Genomic DNA, 18,941 nt, shown 5'->3' with positions numbered 1-18,941 from the left:
GGCCTGTCAATTGGGTCACAAGGCTCCACAAGGCTACTGGCTCCATCCCTTGCTGGTACGCACAGTGTACAGTGTTGCCAATTCTCATTATTTTCTCCTGAACCTCCTAATATTGGTGCTTTTTTTAAAGTTAGGGGATTATGTGAGACTCTTGGATTTCATTAATAAGCAATTGAGTTTCTAGCTGTTGTGGTTATGAAGAGAAGCTTGGAAATGTGACCTGCACGCACCCAGAAAGCAGAAGACAAATTCAATGAACCCAACCCTTTTTTTTAAAAAATTATCTCGAGTTTTGAGGCCTGGTTCATGATTTCTGAATGACTGGTGTTGGCAACACCATGCACAGCTGAGCAACTCTCTGATTGATTGGCGAGGCAAAGTGTGGGGAGCACTGTTTGCATGAGTCTGCTCGTTTTCAGTTCCTCGGCATTGCAAGGCTTCGAGGAGGTCAGATGAGGGAATTACAGTGAGGACCAGCATTCCTATCTTCAGATCCCAGCCCCCCAGAAAAAAAAACAACCTTTCCTCGCAGCTCTTCGTTCCCTTGCAAAACCAGATCCAAGATCATTCCCAGCCTCCCTAACCTCTTGCAACCCCTGACAGAGTGCCATAAGCTGGCTGTCACCCTCTCTCCTTCATCCATCCACATGCACTCGCTCTGCTACCAGACCAGCCTCACCACTAACAGGCCTCCTCCATCCTCCCAGATGCATGTTTGCCCCTCAGCCACCACCCATCTGCTGGTTTCTGGCCCAGTAGCCAGGTTGGAACCAGCAGGCAGGACGGGGGAGCACAATTTAGGGTTCAGTGATATGTACCATTGGGGTTGGACCTGAACCTTCACCTGGATTCAGTCTTGAATCCCAATGCCAAATTGTAGATTAAGCCTCATCTGGATTTGGGTGGGAACTCTGCCTCCTTGGCCAAATTCTGGATTAACTCAGGAGGGCTGGTGCAGCAGCTCAGCCGTCTCTTTTTCAACGTGCCCTTACGCTATATCGCCCTACTGAGTTTTGATTGTTAGAACACAAAGACCTGTTTGCACTCTCACAGCTCTGTAAGTCAGGAGCAACACAAATGCACGTCAATGGGCCTGCCTCCCCATTGCCCTGCACCTTGCCTCATCACTTACACCAGCGCAACCTGAGTGCAATGCAAGTGGAAAATGCTCCCTGTGGTGCATACGAGTCCAAGCCAATGGAGAATCAGGGTCAATTGTAGTTACATGGGTGTAAAACCAATAGACACACGAAGATGATCAGGCCTACTATTTTCCACCTGGAAACAAAACAGTTTCCACCTTGAAAGTGACCCATGCTACAAACACTATCCAATGTAATCCAATAATAGTTCACAGCACCAACAGACAAAGGTTCAAGGACTGTAGCAGGGCTCTCAGGAGGCGGTTCAACAGTCACAAGATTGCTTGAAAGGAATAGAGGCATAGAAATGCAAAGAGCTGCATTTAGGCTCACATGAGATCCTTTGTTTGTCCTGGTCTGCCTGGGATGGCACCACCTAAGTTCACTTGGATCACCAGAACTCATGGCATTCAGCTAAACAAAGCAGTTCAACCACTTGTGGGAGTCAGCAATAAGAGAGAGCCCCAAGGAGGTTCAGATGCATTTGGTCCTCAAAACACTACAAAGGATTTTGTTAACACTAGAGATGGGCACAAACCCATACACCAAACCCAACAGCCCTGGAACTTTGGGGGGTGTTAGGATATCTACTCCGAGATGCAGATTCCAATTCCAGTGGCCCTCATCTTTAACAGGGCAAACCAAGAACCTGGATCCAACACACTCCCAAGCTTCAGATCTGTAGTTTAAAAAAGGTGAGCAAAGTCCTTGATGTGAACGCTGTGTATGATGGAGAAAGCAGGGGCTCAGGAGTCGGGGGAACTTGGTTCTATTCCTAGCTCTGCCACAAACTAGCTGTCTGGCCTTGAGGCAAGACACTGAGGCCAACATTTTCAACCCTGGTGCCTAAAGTTCAGCTCCTACATCCATAGTTGACACCTAAATGTAAGGCTCAGATCCTCAAAGGTGTTTAGCTGTCCATGGGGGTTAGACACCTAAGTACCTTGGAGGACGTGAGCTGAGGAGCCCAGCTTTAGTCTCACACACTGGCAATGTTTGCCATTTACTTCTCTATGCCTGTTTCCCCATTTAAAATGGAGATGCTATCTACTGCACAGGAGAATGGATCACTGATCACTGCCAAGCACTTTGAGACTCCCAGATGGAAGATGCTGCATAAAGAGCATAGGAGTTGCCAGGATCCTGTCTCCAAAAGTGGCCAGCATCAGATGCTCCAGAAGAAGGTGCTAGAAACTCTGCAGTAGGCAGATGTGGGAGTGATCTGCCCCCCCCCATGAAGATCTCCTCCTAATCCCTGATAGAGATTGGTTTAAACACTGACAAGATGAGGTTTAATCTCTTTCCCAGTACTCTTTTTGTCAGCATTAACTGTAACACCTCTGGATATTCTTGAGATCCATATAAATGTCCAACCCACCTTCAAAGATTAAGCACAAAGTTATGGTTAATTTAAATGTAACCCATCTGCCAGGTGGTGTCGGCAACAGCATGGCCAGGTTCAATACCTAGGGGTTCCTTTTAACATCACAAAACAGAACTGGCTTGAGCTCTCACCCAGAAATCTGGCAAACTAAACACCACCTGGGGGTGCTTCTCAGAGGCAATACTTCCTCACTCACAAACAAAAGAAAACTTTTATTCCAAGGGAGCGGGAATTCAGCATTAATTTGGGAAACCACCTCAACAATGATTCAAAAGTACGTAAGCCATAAGGAAACACCCATCCCACTGTATCTTGGCCAGCAGTCCTTTGGCTCGGTTTCCCACTTTGTGGTTTGAAAGTCCAGTGGACAGGTGTCCCTTTAACATGCCACTCCCCTTTCCCTCCTCTGCACCCCACTGGCAGCTGGTTGTCCGAAGTCAGCAAGGTCCCAGAACTCAGGGGTGCATTCACCTCCCACCCCGAAATGGGGGCCAAGCAGGGTCTTCGCTGCTGCTGCTGCTCACCCCTGCCACAGCTTACCGTTGCTGTGCTGTGCTGTGCCTGCTGCATCCTCCACGTTGTCTTTCTCTGCTACACTGTTCCCAACAAGGTCTAAGGTTCAGCCCCCTAGTGCTACTCATCAGTGATTTCAGCCCTAGCGAACAAGGCCTCTAAATTGAGTCTGATCGGCTTTACCTTTAAACAGAGGAGGGAGAGGAGGAGATGGTATCCATGCCGCTTTAAACAGAGCCCACACCACCAAGGAGGAACACCTCTCCCCCACCCCCTCTGACTTGTACCTGGATTGGCATCACTATCTCCTGCTTAGCAAGTGGGCTACAGCGAGGGTGACCCCCCTCAATTAGGGCATGGTAAGTACAGTTCTGCTGCCCTTTAGTCGTACCGTAAGCTAACAACAACCCATTAACCCTGCATTCAAGACGAATGTGAATTTTAACCCAGAACAGCCAAAACTGATCAGGTTGATCACTCTGCCCGTCATCAAGGCAGAGTAGGTGGGTCTATGCAAAGTCTTTTGCCCTATGGGGTCTTTCCCTCCCAGTTCATCAGTCAATGTCAGGGTAGAGCTCATTCAGACCCTGGTTGACATAAGTAATTAATTAGGGTTAACTCAACAGGCCATTTCCTGCCCTTGGATACATATCCACACTTGCCATGAAATCTATCTTCTTTTGTTTCCTTCCTTTTTCTTGTTTGTGATGTTCAACTGACATTTTTAATTGTTTTATACTGTATATTTTATGATGCTTTACAGAGTATTTATTACTGTACCTCAATTACGTGCCAAGTGCTTGTTATTCCCTAATGGTGGTGGGGCAGCAGGAAGGAGCAGACTGGAGAGACGTTGGGTAATATTTTCAAAAGGGCCTGCAGGATTTCAGCATCTAGGTTTCGGCATCTAGCCATTGACGTTCAATGAGAGCAAGACACCTAAGTCACTTTGCAATATTTGAAAACATCATCTTTTATATTAAAAATTATTAGGCCACAATCCTGAAAAGTGCTGAGCTCCAGTTGATCACCCATATTTCCACTGACTTCAGTCTATATTCGTAGTAATTACTACAGGAAACGATGCTAAAATTCAATAATACTTTGCATTTCTGTTGAACCCTTTAACAAAGAACCATGAGCATTTTACCAGTGTTAATTAATTCAAGCCTTACAAGCCCCCAGGGAGGTTAGATGAATAACTAGAGTCAGTCAAGAATTTTTCAATAAAACGTTTTTTCAATTGCAAATGCCAATTGATTGAAACCGAAACTTGTCACGGGACAGGATCTGTTTTGAAGTTTTTCAACTAAAAAATATTTCTGGGAAAAAAGTTTTTAAATTGTCAAAATCTTTTGTCGCAACATTTTCTAAATGAAAAATTCCAATTTTCCAGTTCAAAATGACTTTTCATTTTGAAGTGTAAGCTAATTATAGTAATAAATAAATAAATAAATAAAAATAGTCCAAATCAAAATGAAGCATTTAGAAATGAAGCATTTAGAAATTACTGAAATGAAATGTTGTGATTGATGTGAACTGAAATTTTGTTTTGGATTTGGTTCATAAAAACCGTTCAAGATTTCTGCTTTTGGTCCCAATTTCAGATAGGAAATTTTTTCAATATCTCAAATTATCATGGGATGGGGGGAAAGTTTCCCACCAAGCTGTAATGAAAAACACTATGATTACAGCTGCCCAGAACAAAAGAGGGGGAGGGGCACAAAAATAAGATAAACTATTTCGAGCTAGCCTTTATTATCATCCCTCTTTTACAGGTGGGTAAACTGAGGCACAAGGAGGTCAAAGTGAATTGCCCCCCATGTACACACAAAGTGAGATAGTGACAGAACTGAATACAAACTGCAGCAATTCTGTCTCTCAGCTCCTGCTGTTACTGCTAAACTCTCCTTCCTCCAAACAACTGCACTCTAATTATACGACACAAACCATAAACTAATGATCCAATGAAAACAAAATGCAAGACAAACAGATTGGCAGCTGGTAACCAATGTGCAATCAAATTGTCCTTTCTGATGCACCAGAAACAATTAGAGTCCTTGGGCTCACAGTTGCAGTCCTGCCAGTCTGCTGGTTTCATCCTCTCTGCTATGTAAAGCAGCAATTCTTTAAAGCAGAACAGATGGAGTTAACCATTGGTCAACACACAATAGTTCCAGCAAGAGTTCTAGAGGCAAATTCATCCCTGGGCAAATCCACTGAAGTCAGTGATTTTATACCAGGGATAAGTGTGGCCCTTAGAGTTGGGATTACCACCTGCAGACCACAAATCAATAAGAAAACGAAAAGTTGTCTTGTTCCAAATAAAGACACTTTACCACATAATCCAGGGCACAGGTAGGGGATGAAATGACTTCAACAGGAGATATTGGTCTGTCCAGAACATAAACCTAAACAAACTTAATACTGTACAGTCTAATTTAACAGTGTTACTACAGCCACTGAATTAAACCTGGCAATCTAGTGCTCAGTTTCTGAGGCATGAAATGCCATTTGAGATACCATACTGATATGAGAACATGTGTACTCACCACCCATGCTTTTAAGCCTTTTTTCCCCTCCCGTATTGTATTTGTTAGTGCATCCGGAATAGGTTCCCATCTGGGAATTTATCCCCCAAATATATTAGCGAGTAGATGATGTGCTTCTACCAAATGAACCATTTCAGTACCAAAAAAAAATCAACCAAGTAAGATGCAAAATTTTCATGTCCCTGTGTAAAGATTTTGAGTGAAATCCTGTCCCCATTGAATTTAATTGCACTGACTTCAGTGGGCCCAGATTCCACCCTGGGGGTGTATGACAGCTCACAAAAGTGAGGTACTGATCGCCTGGCTAAATGAGACCGAGTATAAACCAGACAGCATCACTCTGGCAGCTGGTTACCAACCGGCCTCCCAGTATGCCTCAGCCAGGAACGGCCATCGCCCTTCTATTCCAGTCTATGGACTTTCACATGAACAAAGACTTCCAGTATCGGCAAACTGCACCAGACGTTGGTCCAGCCCTTCAAGGTCCTGAGCACCACCTCAGAAGTGCTAAGCACCTTGCAGGATCCAGCTGTTGGGGCCAGAGCCAGTGCTCACTGAAAGACCCCCATTGACCTCAATGGGCATTAGATCAGGCCCTTGGTGATGAGACAGACGAATGTGAGGACTGGATTCTTGTTGAGCCGGCCAAATGCATGACAGGACAAATTCTGCTCTGGTTTACACCCCAAGCAGCCAGAATTTGGTCCTTCAGTTGTGACGTAAGGCTTCCAGCTACAAAAGGCTAGCGCATTATTAGACTGCACCATCTCGACAGCTGATGACTCACATTTAACCTTTCCTTAAAAACACAGCTATTTCCTTGCCAGCAATGGGTGAGATCCCAAGTGATTTGCAGCCTTTGCAATCACACTGAGGCCAATGGGATGTCACTGGGTTACATCTATGCAGAATCTAGCCCCTTACGCTGCACTGCAAAAGACTCCTCCTGTGGTCTGAGCACAGCAGTCCCGTTTAAAGGCTAATATCATTCATGTTCTTCTCGTTCAGGGTCTCCAGGTTCTCAGACAGCTCTGTTGGCCAAGGCTGGCTTAGAAGTTGCTTTCTCTGCTCAAGAAAATGGGGGCTGACAGTGAAAACTTAGTCCTGAGGAACATGCTTATCAGTCTCAACTTGCTCCTGCTGGGATCAGTCCTCAAGCCCTTTGAGTGCCGGCTAGAGGTGACAACAGAGCGGACGAGGAGGCAGGTAGTGGACAAGGAAGGCAACTTTGCCAACTACAGCCTGCCTATCAAGGAGCAATCCATGGTCTTCAACCATGTATACAACATTAACGTCCCCCTGGACACCTTCTGCTCATCAGCGCTCGAGGCATCATCTGACCAGGAGGTGAGTTCAGAAGACGACAGGATGACGGAATATACGGAGCAGACCTCAGACAGCGAGAGCCAGGTCACCTTCACCCACAGGATAAACCTCCCCAAGCAGGCTTGCAAGTGCTTCACCTCTGTGCAGGTCATGCAGGAGCTTCAAAGCAGAATTGAGATGCTGGAGAGGGAGGTGTCCATGCTACGGGACCAATGCAACTCCAATTGCTGCCAAGAAAATGCAGCTACAGGTAGTAACTGATGCTGTTAGATCTTGCTGGGGACTAAAGTCTCAAGAGAGGAAGGCGCATGAGTTAAGAGTGGGTGAAACTTTGAGTATTAATGGAGGAAATTTTGCATTTGCTAATGGTGCCACGACAGTGCATATACTCAGCACTGTCAATATTACTCATCAACCTAAACAAAGAGGGCCAGATTCACTAGCTAGAACCTAGGCTACAGGTTCTGGGAGGTAGAAAGTCCATCAGGAGATGGGTACTAAAGCACAAGTCTCCACACTGCTGGGAATCCCAAAGCCAGCCAGCATAGCCAAGAAAGAGGGTGGGACTGACTGGGGAGAGGCAGGGTCAGGGCATTCAGGAAATATGCTGATTCGGGGTATCTCCCAGGCCTCCTCAACTGCCATGGTTCCTATGGAGCCCCCAATGGAATTTAAAGCTCCCTCCCCTGGTAAAACTCCTAAGTGTGTGCGGTGACAGTTCTTCATCTCCTAAAAAAGAGATTCAGTCTCCAGGTGCATTGATTCTTGAGCATCCCAACCTGCAACATGGATTTGTCAATGTTTATACATGGGGGAAATATCTTCTTCTAGACCAACAATGAAATTCAGTCGCTGGCCCAAGTGCAGCTTGGTAAAGTGGGTACAATTCCCATGGAAGTCTCAGGGTCAAATTCAGATATAAATGTAAGTAAGTTACATATTGTGTATCAGTTGGTCAGAAGATAGGTGCAAGTGGCAAAGTGCATCAATTTGGAACTCAGCAGATAATGCAGAGTGAGTGTAACCTGCCTGGCAGAGGCAAAAGGTGGAGGAAGAGCAGATAACCCTAGGGCAGTGGAGGGCAACCTGTGGCTTGCAGGCTGCACGTGGCACATCAGGATAATCCGCTGGCAGGCCGCCAGACAGTTTGGTTACATTTGCACGTCCACCCGCAGCTCCCAGTGGCCACCGTTCGCCGTTCCCGGCCAATGGGAGCTGCAGGAAGCAGCAGGCCACAGGGACGTGCTGGCCGCCACTTCCCACAGCTCCCATTGGCCAGGAACGGCAAACCGCGGCCCCTGGGAGCTGTGGGTGGCCATGCAAATGTAAACAAACTGTCTGGCGGCCCGCCAGCAGATTACCCTGACAGGCTGTGCGCGGCCTGCAAACCACAGGTTGCCCACCACTGCTGTAGGGTGTAAGGGGATGCAACTGCTATTGGCTTCAGTGGAATGCCTGCTGATTTACCCGCATGTAACAGAATGGAACTGGGCCCACTTACCAAGAACTGATTTTGTTCTCCACAAGAAATTGAACTGATGTAGGTTACACTCACACCTATTTTGGACACTCATGCTGACTGCTGGATTGGTGCAAGTTACCAGACACTACTTTGTCACTTGAGCCCATTTGCTGACCAGTTTAGACCCTACATGTGACTTTCCCAGCCATGTACATCACCACTGAATCCGGCCCTCACTCTGTGGTTATTAAGTGTTGAGCTTTCTCCAAGCTCTTCAGTATATTCAGCAGTGACCCAGAGGAAACACTGCTCAGGTGAGAAGAGAGCTGAACTTCATTGCTCTTTGCATCTTGGTCTTCCCCCCGACTGCTCCACCAATGGCCCAGTACCCTGACCGAGACCTACACCCTTCTACCAATGTACCTCTCCCTACTGGCCTAGAAAGACTTTCCTCTTCTGGGAAGAGATGGGAGTCCAGTCCCTTCACTCATTCCATCCCAAATGTCCCCAGGCTCCTTCAATAAACTGTGTAAGTGGGAAGATAGAGTCAAGGCCCTGCTCCTTCCTCACCACTCCATGCCTACCCGTGCCAGCTTGCTCCCTTCCTAGAACAATGCATCCCAGATCCAAGGTTGGGAAGTGGTGGGGAAGTGGGATGCTTAATCCCCGATATGGGCATGCAATCCAAGTCACAATCTAGCCTTAACTCTCTACACTGAACCACCGGGGCCTTTTCCCATGTATCACCAGCAAGTTGTAAGCATTCTAAAGAGCTACAGGTAAACTGGAACTGAACTGAACAGCAAGATTAATCCACAGAGATTCCCGCCAAGAGCAACCATTTTATGATATCATTGCAGCTCAAGTCCTCTCACCGGAAACGTAGTCACAACCACAGCTAAAGCCAGGTTAAAAAACAACTGCATGGTGCTAGCAAGATGACGAGGCAGCAAGTCCGTCTTTTATACCCCCTGCTCCTTAGCAATCGTTAGGCCAGTTCTGTAACTTTTCATGGGATCGGTAGAAGAGAAAATCTACTGGTTTCTGAAGTAGTCCCTTCACACAATACAGCAGCGTAGGAGTCAGCAATAAATGAGTTCTCTGCCCTCTCCCTAGAAGGCCTGAGTGGATATGAAATTCACAGTTAAAAAAATATCAGGAGATAACTTTAGCTGCCATGAAAGACAAACAAACCCTTTCCTAATGCAGGCACAAAGCTAGCATCCGAATATTCCATCTGAATCAAAATGCGCAAGCTTTGTGAAGCTTTCTGTAACCCTTCCATTAGGGTTACTGTTTCAAAAGACACAGTTCAGTTCATCATCTCTACAAGGCAGTTCTTCAAATCCAAGGAAATAGCAGGTTGCTGTAAGGAAATGGGTTACGGGGAGGGGGGGTGTTGATACAATGAATTTCAACCGAGTGAGGAACCAGAGATGTTTTCTCAAAGAGTTTCTGCCACACTCCTTAACAGCATGCATCCGGGTCTCTGAATGGTGAAGCGTAGAAAATGAACGCTCTAATTGGGCGTATGAGAACTCCTCAAGGGGAGGAAATGTCAACGTACGGAAGGTATCCAAAGCCCTATCCCAGGTGCAGAAAACTACTGTCCAGTGTAGGGGGAAGACAGGAACTGGCTACAATCAAAAAACCCCAAACTTTGCTCCCCCATGTCTTCTCCTTTTTTTAACTTGTTATTTTATAATCGGCATAATACATAATTATACTGAGCCTAACCCTGCTCTTAGTCACACAGCAATGTAAATCAGGAGTAACGACACTGAAGCCAACAAAGTTATATTAATAGATAATAGGAGAATCAGGCTCATGATCTATGTGTGTGAGGGGGGATTATATGCACACATCGTTGTCATACAGAGAGAACACAGCAACACATAGAGAAATGTGTATAGGTCACATCGGCAGCTGGTGTAAATCTGCCCCAGTTCAAAGCAAGCGATTCCAAATTATACCAGCTGAAGGTCTGGCACCAAACACATTATCCAAACATACATATTAATAACTGCATTAGGTAAAAATAAAATGTAAACTATTCCACCATTAAACTGATGTGCTGAATAATCACTGTTAAAATCAAGTAATAAAATTCAAGAGATAAAACATGAAAGGAGTTAGTTGTAAAAACAGTTGTAGGTCTATTTGGGTTATTTATAATGTATGCAAATGAAGTTACAAAATATTTATCACTCTATGGAATCTCCAGTCCAATCTCAGCTACACCAGGGAGATCTGGAGTAACTTCTTTAAATTCAGTGGAGTTACTCTGATTAACACCAGTGAAAATCAGATAAGAATTGGTCATCCCCCCACCAGTGCCAGACATTTCCATAAATGATCCTCCACTTTCTGGCAACTGTTCAAGCATCCTCTCTCATCTACTGACAACTTAACAAGAGTCTGAACATCCAAACACCACCCCAATGTGTGCATAGCCTAAATGGTCCCATCACACGTTCTAACCAACCACTTTTATGTTTGTTGGTCAGCAATATATATGATAGGTGGCGGTGATAGCATCACCTTTAATTAAGATTGCCTAACATTTTCCATGATAAGACTCTGTTTTCACTTGCTTATAATTTTGCCAAACTTCAACCATTCAGGTTGACATTTTCCACATCAGGTGTCTGTATCAGGCTGAATATTTTGGAAAAGTTTCAGTAAAATGGTTCAACCGTTTCCAAGAATGAGTTTAGGAGAAAATACGTTGTTTTGCCCATGGTAAAATAATTCTTACCACCATCTCACGGAGAAGCTGTAGTGCCTCCATGCACATGAAATTTGGTAACAGGACTGCCCTGGTGTCAGGGATGTGCCTTTTGCTGTCCCTGTGAAAATGTGCCCAGATTTAGCCAAACAACAAGCCTCCAAAAAATCTCATTTTGCATGTACTAAGCAGAGACTTGTTTGGCAGCTAAACTCTCCAAAAATTATGTCTGCACTGAGCATGCTCCATCCCTGCACAGTTCCTACATGCCAACCAGACTGCATATGGGCCATCTCTGCAGAACAGCGGAGCGTGCTCTGTCCCGGGCCTGCAGGGGCTGCACAGGACTTTTCCTGCAATTGTAGCTCCACCAAGGGGCTCAGCTGTGGTTCCAGGCCCAGGAACTGAGAGCAGGGAGACTGTCTCTCCTGGCTCCCCATTGCTGGCACTTAGGTGACCAGATGTTCTGATTTTATAGGGAAAGTCTCAATATTTGGGGCTTTGTCTTATATAGGCACATATTCCCCCAACCCAGCAGCCCAATGGGGTGGACAGGCAGCAGGATAGAGGGTGTTGCAGGAGCCAGGGAGTGGGAAGGAGAGGGGCAGGAGCCAGGGGCGGAACAGACAGGAGCAGAGGGAGGGGGAGAGGATATGGGGTATTTAGATGCAGTGGGGAGAGGGCAGGAGCCAGGGGATGGGAGGTGAAAAGGAGCAGAGGGGACAGGAACTGATGGTGTGGGGGTGTTGGACAAGAGTAGAGGGGTAGAGGGAGGAGCTGGAGTTATATAGGGGCAGGTACTTTGGGGGGTTACATAGCAGCAGAGGGGCTGGGGATAAGAGCCAAGCGTTGAGGAGGGGGAGTTGGGTAGAAACAGAGGGTCAGAATGGTCTGTAACCTAGGGCAACCCCTCCAGATCAAACCCAGGTGTCCTGAGTCTACATTCTTCTGCTGACTGCAAACAGCTGTCAAGACCCCTGGCTAAGAGTCTTATCCCCCTCTGGTGGCCAGCTCTCACAGAAGATAATAGCCTACTACCATCATCGGGCACTCCATTAGCTCATGTGGTAGAGGTCTGTGCTGTGGATCCAAAGGTCGGAACTCTGCTGATGACCCACACTGGAGGTGGATATGGTTCCATATTATAGAATTTCTGGAGGGTTTTTTTCAGTTTGGTTTTATTATTAACAAATTAAGAAATTACATCTAAAAAAATACATCAGAAGGTCTTTACAATTGCAAATCAAGTGTGCAAAAATTAGACAATGCCAGAATTAAGATTCCCCATGCAACCTAAATTCAGCCCCCTGGTGCATATGCATTATGATACAGTCTTTAATGACATGAACACATACTATGTTTTCCACAGAACCCGTCCAGTGTGAGGATGTTGAATTCAGCATGCAATTTAAGAAGGGTGAAGTGAGATGGAAGAAAGCTGAATCTTCCAATAAGTGTGTGTGCACACACAGAGGGAGAGAGAGAGTGCAAAACATTGAAACATAAATTATTCGGATTTTGAAGCCCAATAAAATGTTTCTACGGTCAGGTTTTCCCAATCCCAGTAGGAGATGGTAATCATGTGATATGCTGCAGAGCTACGTAGTAATTGCATGTTGTAGAGCTGTGTAACAACTGCACTTAGCACTCACCTTTGATCACTCCACCTGCCTTCTGATCACTATTCCATCTCCCCTGGAGGCTACTTCTAATGCTCTCCAGCCCCCTGAGAATTTCAAACAAATACCCTTTTGTTTTAAATCAACCTGGCAGAGATATCCTTCCTCTCTTCCCCTTTACCCAAGGCCCAGGATGGACTAGAGATTCAGTTCTCAGCCAGTAACATGTTTTCTGTACATAAAAATGCCACAAACTTCGGGCCCAATCTTGCACCAAGTTCAGTGCTGACAGACCCATGCACCAGTGCAGACTAGGGCCTTAAAGTCCAACGTTTTGCAGCCCTGCAGGTCTAGTAGCTGCACATGATTCAGAGAGGCCATAGAAACCACTAGAAATAGCTTTTTTGTATCTCACAATGTCATCCACAGTAGCAATGCTTGTCCAGGCCTGCATAACTTGTGCCAAAATCAAAACCCTTTGAATGCAAACCTGGACTGAGATCGGAATTTTGCAAATAATATATAATAATCCTAAGTGAATATTGTGTTAAGTGCATCTTGTCATAGCTCCAAATGGACCTTTTAAGCATGTCCTTAAAAACAATTTCACAGCTTGGGGGCAATTCAGCATGACTGGCACCAGCCCACAGCTAAAATAGCGGAGGAGCACTGCAGGTCAAGACCAAAGTGTCCTGGCAGATAGAGACAACGCATAACTGTTGATAGTGGGCGGGAGGCACGACAAAGGTTCGGGCTGAATGCCACAGGGCTCATGGCAGGTCATCTAAACCCTGGCAGAAATAGGGGGGCATATGACCCTGCATGCCTTCCCCCACGCGTTGCCTCTGCAAGTGGCAGAGTTATGCATGAGAATAATGCACAGTGTAATCAGGCTCCTACTCCTGTCAGCATTAATGTCCCCCAGCAAATGCCCATATGAAACTACAGCACTATTGGAAGGATATCATCCTACTGTGGCTGCAGCCATTGTGGGGATTCCTCTGTCCCCACCATAGAGCCCCTAGTGATAGCTGACTTGCTGATTTTGATCATTCCAGGGCAGCTAGCTTACATCTCCCACTGCAGTGGGCATGGTAACTTTAGCCTGGAGTCCTGTGGCTGCATCTGCAATGAAGGGTGGGCTGGAAAAAACTGCTCAGAGCCCCACTGCCCCATGGGCTGTTCCAGCCGGGGAATCTGTGTAGAAGGCCAGTGCATCTGCGACAACGACTACAGTGGGGACGATTGCTCAGAGCTCCGCTGCCCGACGGACTGTACCTCCCGAGGCCTCTGCGTGGACGGGGAGTGCGTCTGTGAAGAAGGTTATGCAGGGGAAGACTGCAGCGAGCTGAGGTGCCCCGATGACTGCTTGGGAAAGGGGAGATGCACCAATGGCACCTGCATCTGTCAGGAGGGCTATGTGGGGGAAGACTGCGGTCAGCTGAGATGCCTGAATGCCTGCAGCGGACGTGGGTTCTGCCAGAAGGGGATGTGCGCTTGTGAGGAAGGTTACAAGGGACAAGACTGCTCAGCAGGTAGGAGTGGCCTCCCTACCGGGCACAGAGCTGGTGCAAGGGTAGGCCCTGCTCTCAGCCTGCTTGTGAAGTGGGTGGATCAGGGGTATGTCAGGATGGGTTGGCTTGGCAGGAAGGCAACACACTTCTGCTGTTCTCTGCTCCCTGGGGCCCATGGGGAGCCATGGGATGCAAAGCACAAGTTAGAGCAGCCCTGATGTTGCTCTGACTTACATCAGGGCCTTTCCCAAGCCTGGCATACGGGCAGAGCTTTAAGCTCCCCTTGCCCAGAACAGGAACACAGTAACTGAGACTCAGGCCCTACACATGCCCAGGCATGGGGCCATTTCACGCAGACAAAGCCGTCAGACATTCCGGAGGTGATTTCTGCAGAGTAATTCATTTGGGGAGGAAAAATACGATCGTGCTCTTGTCGCAGTTCCCTAACTCAGCCAGGGTCTCCATGCTGTGCACTGTGCAAGGGACCTGGGCCCCAGCATTCTGCACTGCCTTCCTGCTCAGGACCCCTGCTAACACCAGTGGAAGGACCATGACAGCTGTTGCAATGGTTCACATGGGGACCCTCTGCCAGCATCACAGGGGAAGATCACTGTGTAACCAACGGCTGTTGCTATGACAACTGTAGTCCACCCAATAAGGCCAAGGTAAAGTGCTGCTCCTTCTTGGGGCTATTACCATCTGTCTGGAAACCACCTGCCCTTGGCCCTTTGTGCAGGAGCATCTGGGTCATTATCTAAAGTGCTTCTCCACTTGTCTCTCCTAACCAGGCTACTTGAGAATGAGGATAAAAGCTACGTTCGGCATTTCACGCCAAGCACCCAGATAGCAGGCCTGGCGCTGCAGGGGATGAGGGGAGTGGGTGGGAAGGGAAGCAGACTCCATCCCAACCAAAGCGATGCCATATTTGTTGTCCATAAGTTTCCCATCTCCCGGCAGGAAAGCAGCGTGTGGGTGTTGGACTGGGGCACGTGACGCTTGCAGGTTTATATGCATTCACCTCACTGCAGATCTCTCTTCCACGGCTGCCATCTCCCCAAATCATACAGTTAGGCACCAGAGCTGCCTAGTCCCAGACGACAAGGACGTGCTCACCCCAATGAGTGCCCTCTGGGCCTGCAGCTTGGGCACCCCTCTGCCAAGATACAATTTAACCCTTTCATCCCAGCTAAAATGGTGCATCAGTCACAGAGCAGCGAGGAAAGGGCTGCAGCATTTCTACACAGGTGAACCTCGCCACGCACAGAGCCCTGTCTCCTAGAGACTCAGCCTTTTCACTCTTCCCCAGGACTCTGAGCTGTGCGTGGCCAACACGCAATACTGCTCCTTTTTCGTATAGGCAGGACAGCTGCAGCTGCTACACAGGCGCTGGCCAGCAACCAACAACTTCTCCAGATTCCCTCTGTCCAGCCCACAACCCTCTCTATTGCTCTGCTGTCTGCCCCACTACCCTCCACCTTCTTCTTGCTTCTGCACTGCCTGCTTCCTGGACCTGCGTTCCCTACACTTGCCATTATCTGCCCCATTCCTCCTTTCACTTAGCCCCTTAACAGCTGCACTGCTGCTTTTCAGATCACCAGGAAAAATGCTGCATAATGTGACGGGGTTGGGTGGGACTGGGGGAGGTGAAAGAGGGGTGAGAAAGCCATTATTTAAATACTGGTTAACCTCCCAGAGCCCCGCTTCTGCTGCCTCCAGGGGAAATCCCAACAAGGGGTGTTTTGGATGCAGTTTAGGACTATTTTCAGAAGCTTTATGCAGCCCCAAAGAAGGCATGTTTCCCTCTCAGTCACATATGGCCTCTTTATTTCATTGAATGCAATTGAAAGCAAAAAATAATGAGTGGGGAAGGAGAGCTAATAACTGATGACATCAAAAAAGCTCAGGTGTTTAATGCCTGTTTTGCTAGATACCCAACACAATTAATATTAGCAACAAGAAGGAAGGACTGCAAGCCAAAATAGGGAAAGATCAGGTTCGAGAATATTTAAAGATAAATGTGTTCAAATCGTCAGAGCCAGATAAAATTCATCCTAGGGTGCTTAAAGGATCTACCTAAAGCAATCTCTGAATCATTAGTGATTATCTTTGAGAACTCCTGGAAGACAGGTGAGATCCCAGACGACTGGAGAAGGGCAAACATAGTGCCTGTCTTTAGAAAGGGAAACAAAGAGGACCCCAGGAATTATAACCCAGTCAGCCTAACCTTAATATCTGGAAAGATACTGGAACAAATTATTAAACAATTTCTAAGCACCTAGAGAATAACAGGATTACAAGCAGTAGCCAGCATGAATTTCACAAAAACAAATCACGCCAAACTAATCTAAATTCCTTCTTTGACAGGGATACTGGCATAGTGTATGGGGGAAGCAGTAGTCATGATATATCTGGATTTTGGCACAGTTCCACTTAACATTCTCATAAACAAACTAGGGAAATGCGGTCTAGACGAAATTACTATAAGGTGGGTGTGCAACTGATTGAAAGACCATATTCAAACAGTAGTTATCAATGGTTAGTTGTCAAACGGGGAGGACGTATCCAGTGGTGAGTTGGAGCCAGTTCGCACCAGCTGCGCGAACCGGTTGTTAAATTTTGAAGCCGGTTTAGAGCCCGTTGTTAAAGAATACAAGGAACCAGACAGTGTGCTGTGAGGCAATAAGAAAGCTTTTGAATGCTGTAACAAGAAAACACTTAAGCACATGGTTAACTTTAGGCAATTTTTACTCACCAGACGGCGCTCCGGGTCTTTGGCGGCACTTCAGCAGCTGGGCCTTCAGTCGCTCCGGGTCTTCAGCGGCACTTCGGCGGCGGGTCCTTCAGTGCCACCGAAGAACCAGAGCGACTGAAGGAACCGGTTCTTCAGCTTTTGGCAGCTCATCACTGAACATATCTAATGGAGTGTCACAAGGGTCAATCCTGGGTCTGGCAGCATTCAATATTTTCATTAATGACTTGAATAATGGAGTGGAGAGCATGCTTATGAAATTTGCAAATGACACCAAGCCAGGAGAGGTTGCAAGCACTTTGGAAGACAAGATTAGAATTCAAAATGACCTTGACCTATTGGCGAATTGGTCTGAATTTAACAAGATGAAATTCAGTAAAGACAAGTGCAAAGTCCTTCACCGAGGAAGGAAAAATCAAATACACAGCTATTAAATGGGGAATAACTGGGTAGGTGGGAGTACTGTTGAAAAGGATCTGGAGGTTATAGTGGATCACAAATTGAATATGACCCAACATTGTGACACAACTGCAAAAAAGGCTAATATCAATAACAGGGAGGTTGTTTGTAAGACACAGGAGGTAATTGTCTGGCTCTACTCAGCACTGGTGAGGCCTCAGATGGAGTACTGCGTCCAGTTCTGGGTGCCCACTTTAGGAAGGATGTGGACAAACTGGAGAGAGTCCAGAGGAGAGCAACAAAAATGATAAAAAGTTTAGAAAACCTGACCTGTGAGGAACGGTTAAAAAAACTGGCCATGTTTAGTCTTGAGAAAAGAAGACTGAGACAGGACCTGATAACAGTCTTCAAATATGTTATGGGCTGCTATGGACTGTGAGCAGTTGTTCTCCACATCCACTGAAGGCCGGAGAAGAAATAATTGACTTAATCTGCAGCAAGGGATATTCAGATTAGATATTAGGAAAAATGTTCTAACTATATGGGTTGTTAAACTCTGGAATAAGTTACCAAAGAAGGTTGTGGAATTGCCATCACTGGAGGTTTTTAAGAAGAGGTGGCACAAATACCTGTCAGGGATGGTCTAGGTAGACTTGGTCCTACCTCAGCAAAGGGGGCTGGACTTGGTAACTTCTTGAGGTTCCTTTCAGACTTTCATTTCTAGGATTCTATGAAAAGCAACACTTCTTGGTTCTCAGTCACCTGTGAGCGAGTGACATGACCCCCTGAGGTCCCTTCCAACCCTGATATTCTATGATTCTATTACATTAAAAGTGGTTGAATGACAAGCAAATGAGCTGTCTCGAAGGCAAACCCAGCACAAGGTCAGGAATTCCTTCATCCTGGTAGGGACTGTCTGTGTTTGTACAGGGCCTATCACAGTGGGTCCTGCTCCATGAGGAGGGCTCCAGGTGCTACTGCAACACTACTAATGATAATAATGAGAGATGACCCCAAAGCAAATCCCTGCATGTGAGTATCTCCAAACTTTGAGGACATTCAGCTTTGGAGCAGGATCTATGGCTGGCTGCACCTCTGCAATAGGTCAAAACAAAGCCTGGAGTCCAATCACCCCCAAACTCGGGGGAATAGTCACATCCAGATCTGAATTTCAGAGTCCAGGGCCATCATGGTTTGACTGCTCGTCCCATCACTAGCATTACACACCCTGATGTGGCACTCAGACATCAGTCCTCACTCTGCCAAGGTGGGTTTTAAGAATTAGCAGAAGCAGGATGACACCATCAGCTGATTGCCTCAGCTTTAATTCCATGTATCACGATAGCTCGGTGCTGTGCAAACACAGAACAAGACGATGGTGCCTGCCCTAAAGAGTTCCCAATAAGTATAAAATAAGAGATAACAGGTGGATGCAGAGAGATGAGAAGTAAAAAGAAATGATGAGACAATATCGGTCAAAATGATGGGCAGTGGACTAAGAGCACCAGTAGCCTAACTCTTGTCAAGTTTTTTGTGGGCCTCAGGTCGAAGGA

The 18,941-nt window shown here is 46.6% G+C and overlaps 1 protein-coding gene across 8 annotated transcripts in view; it reads left to right on the top strand.

The window, feature by feature from the left end:
- The window catches only part of TNR (tenascin R), a 375,512-nt gene that overhangs the window by 299,894 nt on the left and 56,677 nt on the right, over positions 1–18,941 (top strand). For 5 of the 8 annotated variants that reach the window (XM_073356462.1, XM_073356460.1, XM_073356464.1 and 2 more), the window contains exons 3-4: positions 6,600–7,167; positions 13,785–14,261. The exons of 1 other annotated variant lie outside the window; for it this stretch is intronic. In XM_073356462.1, the coding sequence (XP_073212563.1) occupies positions 6,669–7,167; positions 13,785–14,261 (976 nt within the window). In that variant the 5' untranslated portion in view covers positions 6,600–6,668. The remainder of the gene's footprint in view (positions 1–6,599; positions 7,168–13,784; positions 14,262–18,941) is intronic. 2 more of the 8 variants (XM_073356466.1, XM_073356465.1) reach the window with 2 other exon arrangements.

This window comes from Lepidochelys kempii, chromosome 8 (genome assembly GCF_965140265.1).
Source record: "Lepidochelys kempii isolate rLepKem1 chromosome 8, rLepKem1.hap2, whole genome shotgun sequence".
NCBI lineage: Eukaryota > Metazoa > Chordata > Testudines > Cheloniidae > Lepidochelys > Lepidochelys kempii.
The sequence above is the reverse complement of the archived record's forward strand: the minus strand, read 5'-3'. Positions and strand labels throughout refer to the sequence as shown.